Here is a 19,640-nt window from a genome sequence, read left to right as displayed (position 1 = left end):
GCATCAGTTATGAGGTCCCTATCCGGCTCCCTCCCTGGATGAACAACAGTCAATCGGAAGGCAGAGCTGAGATTCAATACGATGTATTCGAAATCCCAGCAAGTAAAAGAGTTTAACTTCAAAAGTTGTGAAAACTAAAAAGGTAAAATTCTTTATAAGAACTAATACAGGGAGTTTCTGGTCTTACACAGATAATAAATACAATTCCATTGTTTTCCTTATTTCATTTATTTACAATCATTGATCTATTAAATGACATCACTGTAAGCCAAAATTAAAGACATGCTAAATTCTATGTGTTAAAACAAACTAATAGGGAAGCAAAGGTGTAAAAATAATAAACTTCTTTTTAAAAAAGAGGTAAAAACATTACAAATTTGCTTTAATTCATGTAAGATCATGCACACATTCATACTCTCACATAAACAGGTTCAGCTGTCCAACAACTAGGTCCTACATATAAACACTTTCTACAAGTGTTAGCACTAAATAACACGAGTGCGCTTTGTCGAGTTTTATTGTGCTTATCATTACGAGATTTCTCACATGGCAAGAATTAATCCCACTCCAGATTAATAAAATGTGCTTTTCTAAATTGTGCGATTAGGAGGCGACAGATATAAAAGTGTGGCGACATTCCAAGACTCGTTGACTTCCTCTATTTACTTTTAGGAACCCCTAAACAAACCATCAGTAAAGTTTCACTAGTTAATTATTAATTACTAATTAATTATTATTAGTCAGAACTTTACCTTAAACAGGATGCCAATCTACTGCAGGGTATCACACACTCACACATTCATTGTTATAGCCAACAGTAGCCAATCCAATACCTGCTCGTTTTAAAGGTGAGAGGAAACCAGAGTACCCACAAGAAGCCACGTGGCTATTAAACAAGCAAACAACAAACTAGCAAAACACTTATATGGACATATTTCAAATTTTGTAGCAAAGTAGCAAACTACTACTTCTGTGTTTTTGGTCATTTAATTATTTAAAAAAGAAACATTTACTAGCTAGATGCTTATCTAGTTAAGCACGCTAACTAGTTAGTTAGCTTATTAACTCATTGCAGAGAGAAAGTGTGGTCCCACTAAAACAATCACTCCATCAGTACACAAAAGCTGACGTGACATTCATTACCATATTCTGCTATAGCATATATAGATAGTGTCTGTCTTCTAAAATACAGCAAACGGGCAGAGCTCTGATGTTGTGAGAGGAAGTCAATGAGGGAATGTAAATCAGTACTAGAATACAGGGGAAATAGTCAGTCATGGTGTTTCCTATCTCTAAGCCCACTATAAAACCTATTACACCCTAATTTTGAATGTTTAAATGTCTTATGCAACACCTACACCTTGTTCAGACTCTTCAACATGAGTACGGTTCACTGTACACGATAATAAACTAACACGTTTCATTACTTCATACAGTAATACAGTTGTAATTAGAGCTCTAATCAGCCACATAAGGATGGAACATATCAATCATAGACATTGAGAAGAAAAGCTGATGTCAGGCTCTACTGCAGGATGATAAAGAGCACCAAACAGGTCTGTGTGGTTCAGTGAGGGGGAGATGAGTGTGCAGGACTTTTCACATGCAGCTGGTATCATCAGGTAAACACTGCAACTGCTTTTCAATGATACATCGCAGATACTTATATCTACAGACAGAGATATAATAGAAAATAAATATATAACAGAAAACTAATATACACAGTATATAAACTACAACAGAAAAAAACAAGCATGCATCAGTGATCACCCTCTAGCTATTTTAATTGTTTTTTTGTTTGTTTAAAAAAAAAAGCAAGCAAAAATAAACCTCAGATCCAGATTTTTGTGGATGTGCACAGATGTGTGGGGGATCTGCACACTGTGGTGTCTGAAAGTTGAGCTGCAAAAGCTCTGTCACTGCTTTCCACAACGAGCTGGCCTTGTTTTACAGCCATAATAAAAAGGATAGACATGCATATAGAAATGTAAAACTAAAAACATTAATGTAAAAATCTTTTAGACATACATATTTGTATTGATATGCTAAATTTAACATATTGAAACAAATGTAAAATATTAATGTTAATTGTTCAATAAATTACAGTTCTGCTAATAAACTAAAACTGCACATGTTTGGTTTCTGTAGAGCAGGTGCTCATTTTTAGACTACAATAGAGAGGGAGAGCAATCAAAACATGGTGTCCAGGATTTTAGGGTGTGGACCTTAATCAGAACTAAAGTTTGGGGTGCAAAAATTTTGAATACTACAGTAAAACTATTTTTACTGTGAAGATTAAGTTAAATATATATTTTTTTGTTTATCTAGTTTGGACTTTGTGCCAAAAAGAAATCAAAAGACATGCCAGTTAAAAAAACTGTATCTACAGATTCATAACTGACCTAACACACATTTGCTTTTTAATCTGCATAATTTATTTTTTTCAAATGTTCAGTAGATGAGGCGCTTGGGTGGCTCAGCAGTAAATGAAGCTAGTCTAATATCAGTGTTATCGGCTGGTGCTTATACATAGACATGATTGGCCCGTGATGGACTGACGTCTTGTCTGAGGTGTGTTACTGAATTTTCAGTCACAACAGTTGCTAAACGATTTTAAAAAATCAGTTATTTAAAGAAAATGTTCTTTTTTAAGGCTTTTTCCTGTTCCAGCATGACGCTGCCCCTGTGCATAAGCAAACTCTATACAGACATAAAGAAAAGCTCAGGGCTCTGTTTTTGAAATAGGATGTGCGACAAACTCATGGTCACATGGCCAAAAACTTTTGGTCATATAGTGTATATGAGCTTTATGAAAACATCACCTTTAAACTGTAAAAAATGAAAATGATCAAACACAATTCAGTTTCTTCATATAAAAACTGATTATGTTGCTTTAACTATCAGATCAGACAAAAGCAAAAGTGCAACATCTCCAACTTCCAATAAGTACATATACACTGTATATACACCATATATACACATTTTTTATTATGGTGCTTTTAATTGTAATATAACACTAAAATATAATAGTGGGTCATCCCACTATTGTAGCTAATGCCTTAATGGGCAAAATCCAAACTAACTCAGCAGCACAAAGTGTGTGGGTTTTAAAGGATAAAGTTTACCTGCGTTTGAGCTTCTGTACCTCTCTGTCCTCTTCCTCCTTTAACTTAGTAATGAAACTCTGAAGCACGGGCATCTCAAATTTAATGTACTGTGCCACCTAGTGTGAAGTGGAACAAAAAAAAAACACACTGTAAGTCTCATCCAACTGGATTTATTCAGAATATTAGTTTTTAACTTTCTGACCACCAGAGTCCAAAATTCTACCCTATCCACCTTTACCAAACAGTGTCAGAGCTGATACTCACATCGTAGGTGACCTCCTCTCCCAGGTCCTGCTCCATCAGGAAGATTTTGCAGACTTGTTCACATGGGCCCTGCAGGATCCTCAACACCAGGGGGTGATCGGTGTTCTTTAGCTTTATACGCTCTGAAACGCACGCACACACACACACACACACCATGAGATAACAATAAACTACTAACAATAAACTTTTATTCAGTTTTCCATGTTTTGCCGGTGGTCATGTGGGTTTCATCTGGGTTTTCTTTATCATTGCAAAAAATGCAGAAGGTGGATTGGCTGTGCTTACTTTCCCACCTTGGCGTGAGTAGGTAAATCTGTCAGTGTGTGTTGGCCTGCAATGGTTTGGCGCCCTGTATAGCGCTTAGTGTTTGACCAGGATGAAGCAGTTAGTAAAAAAATCACTGAACGGATCATCTATTTTAGGCTGCACTGCTAGCCTTTGTCCACTAGGTGACGGTCTGTCTTCGCTTTTCTGAGGAGAAGGAGTTAAAGACTCAGACTGACCTCCGCTGGCATGGACGAGGTAGAGAGCAAAATCATCTGGACTGTTCTCGATCTTAAACTTGTTGAGTAAGACACGCAGCACCTGAGGTGTGGTCATACAGCTGTTTATCCTCACATTAGTGACCGAGCCGAACGCCGGAGTGAAAACGGCCGTCTGCAGAACAGAGAGACGAAGAGAAAAGATTTAACAACACTGATGATAAATACCAGATCTGTTAGGATTACACCATGAACATGTAAATTACTGACATGAAGACCAGGATTTTAACCCATAAATAAATATGAAACTGCCTGACCTGAAACAAGCTCTATAAAGACTTGACAAAAAGCTTGGAGCTGGAACAACAATCCAGGTTTTCTTGACCAACATCAGTGCTTAGCCACACAGATGCTCTTTTGACTGCATAGGCACAAATTCCCACAGACATACTTTAAAGTCTTGTGAGAAGCCTTCTCAGAGGAGCAGCTGTATTATAGCTAAAAGATCACAAAGAGGTCACACTATTTTAATACCATTTGTTTTTTAAATGGGATGTCCAGCAAGATCAAGGTCAGGTTCCAAATACTTCTGGCCATATAGTGTAACGTGTATCATTTTAACCCATGTAATGACATGTGTCTGCGGTGTGTTACTGCATTGCAAATGTTGAGAAGTGGGTAGATACACTAAAACACAAAAATATTGGGACACTCCTCCTAATTTTTGAATTAATGTGTTTCAGTCACAACAACTACTAACAGGAGTCCAAATACTTTTGGCCATATAGTGAATCCTCCTCATTTTAACCCATTAAATGATTTGTGCAATGTCCTTTCTAACCTGAACCAAGATCTTTTCTTTAGTGAACTCAAATATGTTAAATATCTCTCCACACACACACTCACACACACACACAGTTACCTTGTGATTATAAAAGTGACCATTAATGGAGAAACGGTGCCTTCTGATTCTCCGCTGGTCGCTAGGAGACCGCTTATTGCTCCGCCTCAAAACTCCAGCATCACTTTTGGTTCTCAGGAGCTGAGCAGACGTGTCTTCTGTCAGAAGTGTGAGACAGAGAGCAAAAATATTGAGTTATGTTGTTCAGACTAAAGTGTGCTTATAAAGTCTGTCTGGAAAAGAAAAACAAGGCAAATGAATAGAAAAGAATATGAGAACATAAAAGGGAGCTTTTTTACTGCTCGATTACATTTTACACCACGCATACCTGAGTGAACTTAAATCATGGACGTGTGAGTGGATAGAAAAATATCAAACACAGTCATGGACAATTTTGTATCTCCAGTTCACCTCACTTGCACATCTTTGGAGGTGGGAGAAAACCGGAGCACCCAGAGGAAACCCACACAGACACGGGGAGAACATGCAAACTCCACACAGAAAGGACCTGGACGGCTTAACCAGGGAATCAAACCCTTGATGTGAGGGGACAGTGCTACCCAACCGAGCCACCACTGGTATAATTGTGTTCACATTTACAATTTCAGCATTTAGCAGACACCTTTATCCATAGTGACTAACTGTATCATGACAGTATACATTCTGAGCAATTGAGGGTTAAGGGCCTTGCTCAAGGGCCCAACAGCAGCAACCTTGAAGTGGTGGGGCTTAAACCAGTGACCTTTTGATTACTAATCCAGCACCTTAACTGCTAGGCTACAACTGCCCCTAGATGGTATGTTAGATGGACTTTATTAGTACGACACTCATTGTACATTCTGGTTTTTATGTTTTTAGACAAAGCCACTGAGACAAAACTGAATCCAGACCTCGTTACCCTTCACAAACTTAACTTAACCACTCATGGATTCTCATGTCTGGAACAGAAGCAATTGTGCACTAAAAGCGCAACACCTACCCTCTTCCTCAGTCTCGTTGGTTGAACCATTTTCTGATTGGCTCTCAGGTGGGGTCACCTGGATGGAGGGTGCAGTCTGTTTTTGAGCCTCGGTGCTACACAGAAAAAAGACAAAGCAATGTTATTTACAAAAGTTACTTCCTGTTATACTACAGGACATGGATAAAACTTCCTGCTTCATCCAGCGACATGCTTCATTACCACTGAACATGTTTACTTAAGCTGCATACCGTAGCTCTGAGAAACGGAAATCCTGCAATTTCTTTAATGAACTTAATAACATGCTAAACGTACGAGCTGCATCGCTGAGACAGAATTACAGTCTCAGTGTTTAGATGGTCAGATGTTTTATTATAAGCAGAGATGATGACCACACAGAATCTAACAGGTCTGTCATACATCTGGACTTATTAAATATCGTACATTACTTACATATAGTTTCTTTTCAGCTATTCATATGTGAACCAGTTTTGTAGTTTGAATTATTGTCCTGCTGTAGATCTGAATTATGACTATTACAAGGGCAGCATGGATCGTAAGGACCAGGGTCCTTTCTGTGTGTGGAGTTTGCATGTTCTCCCTGTGTCTGTGTGGGTTTCCTTCGGGAGCTCCGATTTCCTCCCACAGTCCAAAGACGTGCAGTCAGGCAAATTGTACCTACTTTGTACCTTTTTTTTTGCATTCTTCCCCCCAATTTTCCTTTCAATCTAGTCGTATCCAATTACCCAACTGCATTACGCTCCCTCTGTACTGATGTTGACCTCCACCCTGACTGAGAAGAGCCGTGACTAATACACGCCCCCTCCGACACGTGTGCAGTAGCCGACTGCATCTTTTCACCTTCACGAGGTGAGTTCGATGTGGATCAGCTTTATGTACGGAGACACACCCTGATCACAGGATCCCTCGTCTCTGTGCAGCACCATCAATCAATCGCAATTGCATCAGTTGATTATTGTTTGTGTAGGCATCCAGCATGCAGGTAGCAGAAGTGAGATTTGAACCAATGAGTGTCAGTGGCTGTGCCACCTGAGCGCCCAATTGTACCAACTAAAAGTGTGATGGACTGTGATGGACTCGATCACATACCGATAAATCACATCAGGCAGCAGCTGTTGTGTGAAATTGTGATTGAGCTTTTCTTCAAACCCTGTATGTGTGGTTTATAAACTGACCTGGGGTCGCCCAGGCTACAGCCCGAATGCCAGGATGTGGAAGAAGGAGGCGGTCTGATTCTCTCATTGTCATCCTGCATCTGCAATCTGATTGGTCGACGCAAACCCCAGAAGATATTAAGGAGACCCTCCACAATCAGCTCGCCTTCTTCCTGTGAGGAACAATTAAGCACAAACACCTGATCACACACCCGTTACCTTCTGCTGCTCCCCGGAGACCGGTGAATTATTGAGCAGGGACAACAGGGGTCAAATGAAACCACAATTTAAACAAAGGTTAGAAGGGGTGTGAGTGTGACCTCTTTCATACCTCTCGGTGTCTCAGCTGCAGGTTCTGTCCTTCATAATAGAGGTTGTAGGTTTTCAGATGGGCGAGGAAAATGCTCCTGTGTCAAAAAGAACACACTGGTCAGCACACACACATTTAACACAGATAGCACGGCTAAGCTATTTAATATTAAAGAATTTATCTACGTCATTCTTTATATTACGATGTATTTAATTATTATTTAATTATTATTTAATTATTTACATCTAAAACTGTCTGACAAATATAAGAAGTTCTTTACTTATCAACCAGGACAACGATTAATCCAGGGTGTGGTTAAAATATTGGCGAGAACCTTTTTCAATCAATACATAACTGGAACTATTAGCTTAATCTAGTACACTACATAGCCAAAAGTATTTGGACACCTTGACCATGAGCTTGTAGACCTCTATGTCACCTTTTCAGCTATAACAGCAGCCACTCCTCTGAGAAGGCCTCTCACAAGACTTTGAAGTATGTCTGTGGAAATTTGTCTGTGCACATTCAGTCAAAACAAGACAGCATCTGTATTGCTGGACACTGATGTTGGTCATTAAAGCCTCAAGTGAAGTTCCAGTTTATTCCAAAGCTGTTCAGTGGACAACCAAGTACACTGTACAATGGGCAGTTGTAGCTTAGCGGCTAGTAATCGAAAGGTCGCTGGTTCAAGCCCCCCCACTGCCAGGTTGCCACTGTTGGGCCCCTGAGCAAGACTCTTAACCTTCAATTGCTTGAACAATATATACTGTCACAGTACTGTAAGTCGCTTTGGATAAAAGCGTCCGCTAAATGTCGAAAATGTAAATGTCTAGCTGAAACAATAAAGGACCTTCCCTAAGCTGTTTATATAATTGAGTTATTATACCTGTTAGCAATAAGTGTAATAACTTTAGGTGTAATAGCAATAGGTCCCAATACTTGTGTCCATATAGTGCATTATGAGTGAGTGTAGAGATTTCCATTATATTCTTGAAATTAAACTAGTTGTTATTCTATAAAGATTATATCTAAATATTTAAGATATACTGTGTGTTACTGTATCCTATGTGGACGTCAGAATGTCAAATGAGTGTGAAATGAGAGTGAATGTGACGTTAGACTCACTTGCTGATGTATTTATTCTCTCCAACCTGAACACTCCTGTCATCCATCTTTACTTTAGCACCACTGCATGGATGGAGACTGCACAGAAGAGACAGAGACACAGACAGGTTAGAGCTGAGACAGAATCAGAACATCAACAAAGGCACTGGGTGCCAGTTTGGAATACACCGTGGGGGCCGGGCTAAAAGGGGGCAGACCAACACACACTTACCTGCAATTATAACAGGGTAATTAGGAGGAGCCAGCCCTACTATCATGTTTCATGGCAGTGGGAGAAAAATGAAGTAGTAGAAACTGGAGGTGGGAGCCAAACCTGGGTTGCTGCAACTGTGCCACACCACTACTTATTTATAATTTTGGTTATGTGGCCTGTGGGACCAGCAAACCCATGCACTAACTAGTCCCTCACGTCAATCAGATTTTATATGATCGTTACTATGATTGCGCTTCAGCAGATTACAACGAGTTGCTTTTTATTTTCACACACCGGAGCTAATAATAATCACCAGCGCAGTCATGATTATAACACTGAGGTTCGTCTGACACAGGAAGAAAAACAAATAATACATTTTACTGAAGAACAATCCGTCATAATTACCACTGAAGTCACCTTATAATAAGTATTTCTTATAATAAGTAATGTCATTAGATATGTTCAAAAAGTGAAGATATTATTAAATGTAATGTTTAATAACAGGCATTAATGAAAACTGGTGTTGGGGTGTTGGACACCAGGATGGAGTGAATGAAACCCTGATAGTGTAGGTGCCCAGGTGAGTAATTAATCCATCACTGAGTGAGAGAAAGATGTAATCGAAAGATAAGAGCAATTGTTTCAAAGGCAAAAAGAGAAAGTAAAGGTTTTAGTCGCGTCTCTTTCTTTAATTCAGAGTGCCTAAGAGATGTGGTGGGAGCTCCGTGTATGGAGGATCATCTTACGTGAGCTATAAAATCCACCAAACAGGTCGATCAGATAAAAAAAAAAAACAGCATGAAATGTACAAGTACAGTAACCTAAATACACTAGAATATATATATATATATATGTGTGTGTGTGTGTGTGTGTGTGTTAGCCAGCTGCACATCCTTATTTTTCAACACTGATGGAATACAAATAGGGTTTGGAGGTTCCCCTGGCACACTGCCAGCAGATCTATTGTGGTCCCGATCAAAAGCTCTATAGAGACACTTCCGAAAACACCGAGAGAAAAAGGAACAGGTGCACGACCTTCACCCCATTCATCACAACCGTCTCCATGTAACGACAAATCAAACAGGGGTTACAAGAATAAAAAATACCATCATAAACACAGACACACACAACACACACTCACGTACTACACACACTAAGACTACATACAACACATACAACACACACACTGCAAACATACAACACACACCTAGATCATACCACATGCAACACGCCACACACATTACATACAACACATACACACACCACATACAACACATGCCTAGATCACACCACATGCAACACGCCACACAATAGATCACGCACACACCACACCACATACAATACACACACACACAGCAAACATACAACACACACCTAGATCATACCACATGCAACACGCCACACACATTACATACAACACATACACACACCACATACAACTGATGCCTAGATCACACCACATGCAACACGCCACACAATAGATCACGCACACACCACACCACATACAACACACACACAGCAAACATACAATCCACACACACACACACACAGATTACATACAATACATACACAGACCACATATAACACACACACGGATCAGATACAACACACACACAGCAAACATACAACACACACACAGATCAGATACAACACACACACAAAACACACACACCACTAACAGATTACATACAACACACACACACATACCACACACAAAGCACACACACCACACACAGATTACATACAACACACACACAGACCACATATAACACACACACGGATCACAAACAACACACACACACAGATTACATACAACACACACACACAGACCACATACAGCACACACAGATCACATACACCACGCACACCACATGCAACACACACACACACACACACACACACACACACACACACACACACACACACACACACACACACACACACACACACACACACAGTCCTGTTTTACTGAACATTCTTCCCAGTGATTTATGTGACTGATTTTCCGCTCTGGTCTGTAAGAGCTGATCTGTAGATGAGAGGAGATCTACATTCTTCTTCTCTCGGGTGTCTAGTGTTTTTGCGTCTCTCTCCACAGTGACGCGTCACTCTCTGTACATTTACTGTTATGAGGGGTGTCAGGATTGAGGAAGTGCTGCCATTCTGATCCTATCTTCCTCTTTTCTGATTCGCAGAGGAAGCTGATGCTGCCTTTTAAACCGTAGACTTCCTTAATGCTACTGTTTCCCAAATTTCACATCTGCTTTACTCTTCATCTCTCTCTCTCTCTCACACACACACACACACACACACACACACACACACACACACACACCATGCGTGTGGAGCAATGACTCAGACAGAACTCTGTAATATATGCCAGACACTCTGGTGAGAGGTTGAGAATCAGAAGTTGATCCTGCTGCAGAAGTTCATCCTCATGCAGACACTAAGATTAATCATCAAAATTTACTTTTCTTTTGTATGTTTAGAAAAGCAAGGTAGGACCACAGTAGTGCACATCAAACATATAATGCACGCCGGCCTCTTTTTTTAGTAAAACCATGTAAAATGGGCGCATGGGAGGCACAGCAATAGAAAAAACACATTAGCACACCAGAGGTGACACCTTGAACTCCTAAGTTTAAATATCAGATTTGCTACTGACAGGCCGGGGACTTATACAAACAATGATTGACTGGTTCAAGGGTGGGATTGCCGGATGAGATTCCTCAAAACTGCTGCAATGACGACCTCCGCCTGCACAGAGACGGGGGATCATAGAGATCAGAGCGTAATATGAACCCGGGTGGTACATGTGAAAACAAGCGTTCAGCTACTGCACACGTGTCTGCGTGTATTAGTCACGGCCCTCATCATTTAGACAAGCTCAAGCCGTGTCTGAGGGAGGGATGGTCGGATGGATTTTCTCCTCAATGATGCTGCATAATAAAACTCTCATATCTTTTCAAGCCAACCTGGCGGTGGTAAGGTTTGAACCAGCAACCTTCTACTTACTAGTCCAGTAGCTTAACGCTAGGCTACAACTGCTTTTATTTGATTATGAAGTTCCTTTCATAGCACAAATATTAAAACACAAAAAGTTCACCTCATAACTTATAATGGTCAATACTGATTTCTTTACATTTCATTTAGTCATTGTCTGTTTGACCTTTATATAGTCTGGAAGTTCCCATGTGTCTCTTCTGAATAAAACACAATCAGTTTATAATCTGCTTACTTGTGCGATGTGTTAAATCTACTGAACACAACATCCATCCCACTGGTTAATGTACATATTAATTAACACGCCTGACACTCCGGGGTCAGATATAAATCAATTTCCGGACTCGTGATCTAGTAGTATCTTGAAATTACAAGTTTCCCAAAGCACTTAAATGCAGCATTTGCCGTTGATACAGACCTGATAGACCTGAACACAATATGTTCTTCACTGAAGCACTTAATGGACACACACACACACACAGCATGGTGCCTTCCGAGGGCCCCTAATGGCTTTGTATCATAATGGCTTTCCACAGGACACAACCTGATTATCCTTCATGATAATAATAGTGCAAAAGCAACACAACAGTCTACAGAATTCTTACCAGCGCACACATCTCCTCACCCCTCATTCAAGATCATGTGTATCATTACAGAACCTAACCAAGCGTTCCCTTCCTGCCCCTCCCACGTGTTTCTTACACCCCACCTGTTACCTTCAGTCACTCCATTAAATATTTACCAGCAATAAGCTCAGAAAAGTTTGGTCTCACGTTAATATTTCATTTGTTAAAGGAAGCATCCACAATAGATGAGGATGCAGAGCCAGTCTTCAATACAGGACCAGTTTTGTCAGGTTTAGGTACAATAATGTGATATTTCCATGATCTAGGTCACACTGGAGTATACTGTTGCAACTGTGTTCTCACTGGAAGCTTGAACATGCTTATCAGCTCAGCCAGATTCAGCAGATAAACAAAGTTACATGACATTATAAAACTTCCTATCTCACCTTACTAATAATCTAACATGCTGTATGTATAGTTCTGTCCTATTTTTAAATAAAATGTTGTATTAATGCTCCACTTACCCTAAATGTAGTCGATCAGCCAAGACGTGGTTGGTGTTTTATTTGCTTCCTCAGTTTTTCTGTGAGGCTAATGCAGACAACAAGAGAAGGAAGTCCATCTCACCCCAAATCATTTCCTTAAATATACGACTTAAAGCTGCAATGTGGACTGATTTTTCAAGTAAACCTGCAGTAAAAAAGATGATCCGGTTCTGCAGGGATTTAACTATATAAATCACAGATCACATCAGACATCAGACTCTGCTTACATGTTGTCTAATGTGTACTGATTTAAAAATTCCAAACACTCATCTGTGTGGTGAAGCAGCACAACACACTTTACAAAATGCTGTTCTGTACATTGTTGTTACCTTTTTAATTCCTTTGTTATTGTTACATTGATTATGAACACCTCCCCTCTCTTTTTGTGGCTATGAAACCACAAAAAAATGATCACTCGATAGGTAGGCAATTGAAAGTTCAATCCCTGTGAAAACCATAACCGTTTATTCCTGAAAGTCCAAAACAGTGTAACTTCTTCATCTCTCTGTGAAAAAAGGGATGACACTACATGTACGAAGAGCCACACTATGCTCTATATGACCCCCAACACTAGCGCAGGTGTCCGGAGATATTCCAGCTGCATGGAAAGACACCCTGTCCAACCATCCCTCCCTCAAACAGGGCAGACTGTGTTTGTGTGGATGCCCAGTCAGATTAGTGGCTCTGCTGAGATTTGATCTCACAAATCCACAATGGTGTGTTAACATGTTGAACCGCTGCAGGGATGCAGTTTCTGTCTGACCAGTTGATTAACGCATTTACAGCCAATCCTGGGCATCAGTAAAGTAATGTTAACATAAGTTTCTCCCAGCTTGTAAATATAAGTCAAGCTTTAAAAAGTGGATCTGCTTTGTGTCACTAAGTAAGCACATGTGAGCCTTTACCCGATGAGGTAAGAGGGAATTTGTAGAAAGTAGGTAGATGCTAACTAGCCACAATGTATTCAGTAGTTAAACTTCAATAAACACTTCTTCAGACGTGAGAGCTTTCTAGCCAGAGAGTGTCTGGATTGTGGTGGTCTGAAGGGTATTTATGGAAACTCTCAGGAGAAACAGAGCAGAGCAATCGCTTTTATACAAACACTCTACCACCCACCCACCCACACACACACACACTCACCCACCCACACACACACACACTCACCCACACTCACCCACACACATACACACACATGGTTTGTGCATACATTTTCCCTGCTGTAATTATTAATTCAGTCTTGGCATCTGAGACTGTATTTTCCTTTGTTTTCGGTTACTCACAGCCTCTTTCTCTAAGCCACCATCGGAAAACCAAAATACGTTCAAATCAGAAGTTTACACTCAATTGTAGGTGACGTGTGTCAAGGCAGTTTTTAAGCATTTTCCCAATTTTCCTTCCAATCTAGTCATATCCAATAAACTGATCATATTTTCCTTCCTCTACCACTGCTGCTGACCTCCACTTCTGACCGAGGAGAGCCATGACTAATACACAAACCGACATGTGTGCACAAACCTCGATTTCAGCGAAAGTGGGCGGGCGCATAAGACTGCTGCGCCACCCAAGAGTATTTTTATACGCTTTTTATTTATATGCATATATTTATGTTATGTTAATGTTAATAATTGTGTCAGGGATATAAATAGGTCATATAAAATATAAATTAAAATATACATACTACTTATTTTTATACTATTTAAAATTGCCAATCAGGCAAAGAAATGGCATTTTTTTAAATGGTGAGGAATGTAAACAAACAAGCTGCTCAGAAACATCCGGAGAACAAAAACATTATACGATGTTACTAAACAGTACAGATACTTACGAGATCTGTTTTAGATTTATTTGTGTACCATAAATTTTTGAGGGTTGAGATGTGTCCTTTACTTTTTAGATCGGACACGTCTCGGAGGCGGTGTGTGGTGATCCGGGTTTCATTGATCAGGTCGGGGGTTGTGCAAGCAGCATCAGATTCACAACAGACATTTTTAAATGACTAAACTGGGGGATAAAGAGGGGAACAATCCAGAAAAAAATCAAAAGTTCATGCACTCACCAACTGCAACTCATGCAAATCCTACAAATTAAATTAATAACACTGAACCTTTTGGAGTTTTGGAGTTTCATTTTCTGGATAAAATTGCTCCGACTTTATTTTCTGCTGAGTTTGTTTATGCACTTCTAAGTGGAAAATGTTTCAAGAAGTGTCAAGAGTTAAGATTTACACCTCAGTTATTTATTCCCACACACACACACACACACACAGAGAGAGACACGTACACACTCTTTCTCTCCGGGTCATACAGAGGCACCCCAAGTCAGCAAACCCTCCAAACCGCCTCCGCTTTGCTATTGTTCCCATTGTCATGGCGACGTTAAAAACACTTGCAGGCCGAGAACTTGCAGGACAAGCTCCGCCCGGTTTGTCACGCCAAACACCAGGAGTCCGTCTTTCCTCTTTTCTTCCTTCCCCCAGTTCATGAGTTTTGCAGCTGTCATCCACCACAAACTTCCCCAATGTACCACACACACGAGTTTCTACAAACCTGCTCCTCCATGTGCACCCAGGACCGAGGATTCAACACAAACGAACTCTCTCCAGAGTTTCTTTAGTTCTTCAAATTTATGTCAGATCTCAAAACATGATAACTGGTCACTGGTGCGACTGTTCAGATTAATACTGAGTATCTGCAAACTACTGAAAATAAATACAAAACCAGCACAAACTGTTTTTAAAACTATGAGCGTTCTTCAAAAAAGTTCTCTGCACTTTTTAAACTCTATTTATTAAGAGTTTCAAAAACAAATCACATCACTTCTCTAACAGTCACCTTCTGATGCATTTTTCCAGCGTCGTACCAACTTTTTAATGCCATCAGCAAAAAATGTTTTTGGTTGAGCCACTGATGCAGCGCTGCTTTCACATCATTATCACATGAAAATCTTCTTCCCCTTAAAGCTTCTCTGAGCGTCCAAAAAGGTGGAAATCAGATGGAGCTAAATCGAACTATCAGTCTCTCAGACATGATCGAATACTCCTCCTCCCTCCCTCACCGCTTCCAACCAAAATATAAAAGTGCTGAAACTTCTTAAAGATCCCTCGTATAAAAATAAGTTACAAACATTTATGAAACTATACCCACTGTCTAACTAGTGTGACACAATTCTATACGTTATACGTAATATTCTATATATTCTATATATATATCGCAGCTGTAAATTACACTAGTCCACAACTGCTGGAATTCAGTGGTGCTGTCGACCGGTCCGGCGTCTGCATATAGACATGATGGGCTATGTCTGAGCGGGAATGGCCGGGAAGTTGAGATTGATTGGTGTTCTGTCTGGGACGTGTTACAGCACTGAGCTGCGCCCAGTGATTTTGCGGAAACCAGACCCATTGCGACCCTGACCATGATAAAAGCAGTGGTAAGAATTAAAAACAACACACACACACACACACACACACACACACATTATCATCATCAATCCCCAATAACCATCATCATCATCAATCACCATCACCATCTTCATCACATCAATCACCATCATCATCACATCAATCACCATCATCATCAATCCCCAATAACTATCATCACATCAATCACCATCATCATCAATCCCCAATAACTATCATCACATCAATCACCATCATCATCAATCCCCAATAACTATCATCATCATCAATCACCATCACCATCATCATCACATCAATCACCAACATCAATCCCCAATAACCATCATCATCATCAATCACCATCATCATCATCATCACATCAATCACCATCATCATCAATCCCCAATAACTATCATCACATCAATCACCATCATCAATCCCCAATAACCATCATCATCATCAATCACCATCACCATCTTCATCACATCAATCACCAACATCAATCCCCAATAACCATCATCATCATCAATCACCATCACCATCTTCATCACATCAATCACCATCATCAATCCCCAATAACCATCATCATCAATCACCATCACCATCATCATCACATCAATCACCATCATCATCACATCAATCACCATCATCATCAATCCCCAATAACTATCATCATCATCAATCACCATCACCATCATCATCACATCAATCACCATCACCATCTTCATCACATCAATCACCATCATCAATCCCCAATAACCATCATCAATCACCATCACCATCTTCATCACATCAATCATCATCATCATCAATCCCCAATAACTATCATCACATCAATCACCATCATCATCAATCCCCAATAACTATCATCACATCAATCACCATCATCATCAATCCCCAATAACTATCATCATCATCAATCACCATCACCATCATCATCACATCAATCACCAACATCAATCCCCAATAACCATCATCATCATCAATCACCATCATCATCATCATCACATCAATCACCATCATCATCAATCCCCAATAACTATCATCACATCAATCACCATCATCAATCCCCAATAACCATCATCATCATCAATCACCATCACCATCTTCATCACATCAATCACCAACATCAATCCCCAATAACCATCATCATCATCAATCACCATCACCATCTTCATCACATCAATCACCATCATCAATCCCCAATAACCATCATCATCAATCACCATCACCATCATCATCACATCAATCACCATCATCATCACATCAATCACCATCATCATCAATCCCCAATAACTATCATCATCATCAATCACCATCACCATCATCATCACATCAATCACCATCACCATCTTCATCACATCAATCACCATCATCAATCCCCAATAACCATCATCAATCACCATCACCATCTTCATCACATCAATCATCATCACATCAATCACCATGATCATCAATACCCAATAACTATCATCACATCAATCACCATGATCATCAATCCCCAATAACTATCATCACATCAATCACCATCATCACATCAATTACCATGATCATCAATCCCCAATAACCATCATCATCACATCAATCATCACCATCATCAGATCAGTCATCATCATCACCATCATCATCAATCCCCATTCGCCAACATCTTCTATCATCAATCACAATCATCATCAATCCCCAATCACCATCATCAGCAAATCACAATTATCATCAATCCCCAATCACCATCATCACCATCATCATCACATTATTAGGGTGCAGTAAAATGTATTATAAGAGATTGATACACTGATCGGATGTGGCATGATCACTGGAATCTGTGCAGCATATTGATCACACACACACACACACACACACACACACACACACACACACACACACACACACACAGATTCAGTAAGTATTGTATCTTAGTTCACTCACCCGCGTCTGTGAGCTCTTTCTACTCGCACCAGTGACGTCACGCCGTCGGTGTCTGGAGCTGTCGGTCTTTTTAATCTGATCAGACGCGCCTCACGCGCTCCGGTCTGCCTTTAATCCGAACCGAACAGCCACGCGGAGCAGTTTCGACCCGAGCGCGTGTTTCCTCGAGCGCGCGCCTGATCCGAGTCTCCGTCAGCGCGCCCCGACAACAATCGAGTGTCGTGATGGGCGATTCACCAAGGAATCGGTTCTTCTTGATGACTCCTTAAGAGAGTGGAACAAATGAGTCGATTCGCGAGCTCGATTTAAAACGTATGAAGCAGTTCATTCGGGTGAAAGTTTGTCGTCTTTTATTTGCGATTTCTCCGGTGACCCATCAAAGTCATTTGATGGTACAGTTTTATTTAGTATTTATTTAGTATTTTATTTAGTATTTACTTCAAGTAGGTCAGTGGTTCTCAAACGGTGGTTGAAGTACTGTACAACTGGTGGTACAACCAAGCTCCCCAAGCTGCTACAGATGAATTTGGAGAAATGTGTACAGATTTATTTGCCAAGGAGAAACATCCGGTTTGGGTCAGGATTCCAGTCTGGTTGCTGACTCTGGATCTAATAAAAGATGTATTTTTTATTAGGATTTCATTAGGTAGTTACTCGGTAGTTAAGCTTCATCAGTTCACTAGTTGATTGTCAAACACAGTCATGGACAGTTTTGTATCTCCAATTCACCTCACTTGCATGTCTTTGGACTGTGGGAGGAAACCGGAACTCCCGGAGGAAACCCACACAGACACCGGGAGAACATTAAAAAAACTCCACACTAAAAGGACCCGGACCGCTCCACCTGGAAATCGAACCCAGGACCTTCTTGCTGTGACCCACAGACTGATTTAAATATTTAATTTCAAATTCTTTGGTTCATACGACCTTCCTCCCACCATCAGTAGTCGGTTAGTGGAGCTTGTCCTGTAAGCCGCCTATCACACAAGCTGTTGACTCTCAGAAACTTTACTTCTGATGCTGTAGTAGCTGTGGATCTACCGGGCCTTTTCCTGTCAACGTCCCCCTTAGCGAAATTGGTGCTATTTTTTATTGTTATGCCTCTTGCATTTATAAGAAAAACACCTGGTAAAATGGTGGTGTTCAAAATTTTTAACCACTAGTGTAAATCTACACCACAATAATCTTAATATCATAATATAATACTTACAAATACTTATCTTGTTTTGCCTCAGTTTTAAATCCCACACTGACTACAGGAAGACGATTTATAAAAAAAAAAAATTCCTTCCTCTGTTTGCAAATGTTGGTTAGATATTTCTGAGACATTCTCACACCTTGGACAGACTCATAGACTCTAATCATTAAATCTATTGGTCCATGGTGTTTATAGTTCATATGTTATATTAAACTAATTAACACTTTTAGAGAAAATCTGAAGACATTTCTTCACTGAGCTTGTTGTAACTGATGGCTGGTGGTGTTTATTTTTAAAAATATTCTCTTACTGTTTTAGCTCCTGAAAGAATCTGTGGTTTTCTACTGTTTATGTATAAACACAATTTTCAGTCCTTTTTCCTAATACTTGTTTCCAAGTGTATGAACTGATACTATAACAGGGCAGTGGTAGCTTAATGATTAAGGTGGACTTGTAATCAGAAGGTTTCTGCAAAATTTCTGCTAAA

The 19,640-nt window shown here is 40.1% G+C and overlaps 1 protein-coding gene across 2 annotated transcripts; it reads right to left on the bottom strand.

Moving 5' to 3' along the window:
- Positions 1-209: 209 nt before the first annotated feature.
- Positions 210-18,152, bottom strand: rassf2a (Ras association domain family member 2a). 2 transcript variants are annotated; one of them, XM_062998679.1, is made up of 10 exons: positions 17,956-18,152; positions 8,323-8,400; positions 7,219-7,294; positions 6,909-7,060; positions 5,734-5,828; positions 4,776-4,912; positions 3,875-4,028; positions 3,372-3,493; positions 3,126-3,223; positions 210-1,669 (listed from the first exon to the last, which is right to left on the bottom strand). In XM_062998679.1, exons 2-10 carry the CDS (start codon positions 8,367-8,369, stop codon positions 1,600-1,602), a joined length of 951 nt encoding a protein of 316 aa, XP_062854749.1. In that variant the 5' UTR covers positions 8,370-8,400; positions 17,956-18,152; the 3' UTR covers positions 210-1,599. The 2 variants fall into 2 exon arrangements, with proteins under 2 accessions (XP_062854749.1, XP_062854750.1); XM_062998680.1 differs by lacking the exon at positions 17,956-18,152 and adding an exon at positions 12,612-12,659.
- Positions 18,153-19,640: the final 1,488 nt, after the last annotated feature.

This window comes from Trichomycterus rosablanca, chromosome 7 (genome assembly GCF_030014385.1).
Source record: "Trichomycterus rosablanca isolate fTriRos1 chromosome 7, fTriRos1.hap1, whole genome shotgun sequence".
NCBI lineage: Eukaryota > Metazoa > Chordata > Actinopteri > Siluriformes > Trichomycteridae > Trichomycterus > Trichomycterus rosablanca.
This window is presented reverse-complemented; position numbering and strand designations above follow the sequence as displayed.

Coding starts and splice junctions, on each gene's coding strand:
- rassf2a (XM_062998679.1), bottom strand. CDS start 8,369: ATGGATGACAGGAGTGTTCAGGTTGGAGAGAATAAATACATCAGCAA. Junction 7,061..7,218: donor TGCAGCTGAGACACCGAGAG/GTATGAAAGAGG, acceptor TGTTCCTCACAG/GAAGAAGGCGAGCTGATTGT. Junction 3,224..3,371: donor GAGAGGAGGTCACCTACGAT/GTGAGTATCAGC, acceptor ACTTCACACTAG/GTGGCACAGTACATTAAATT.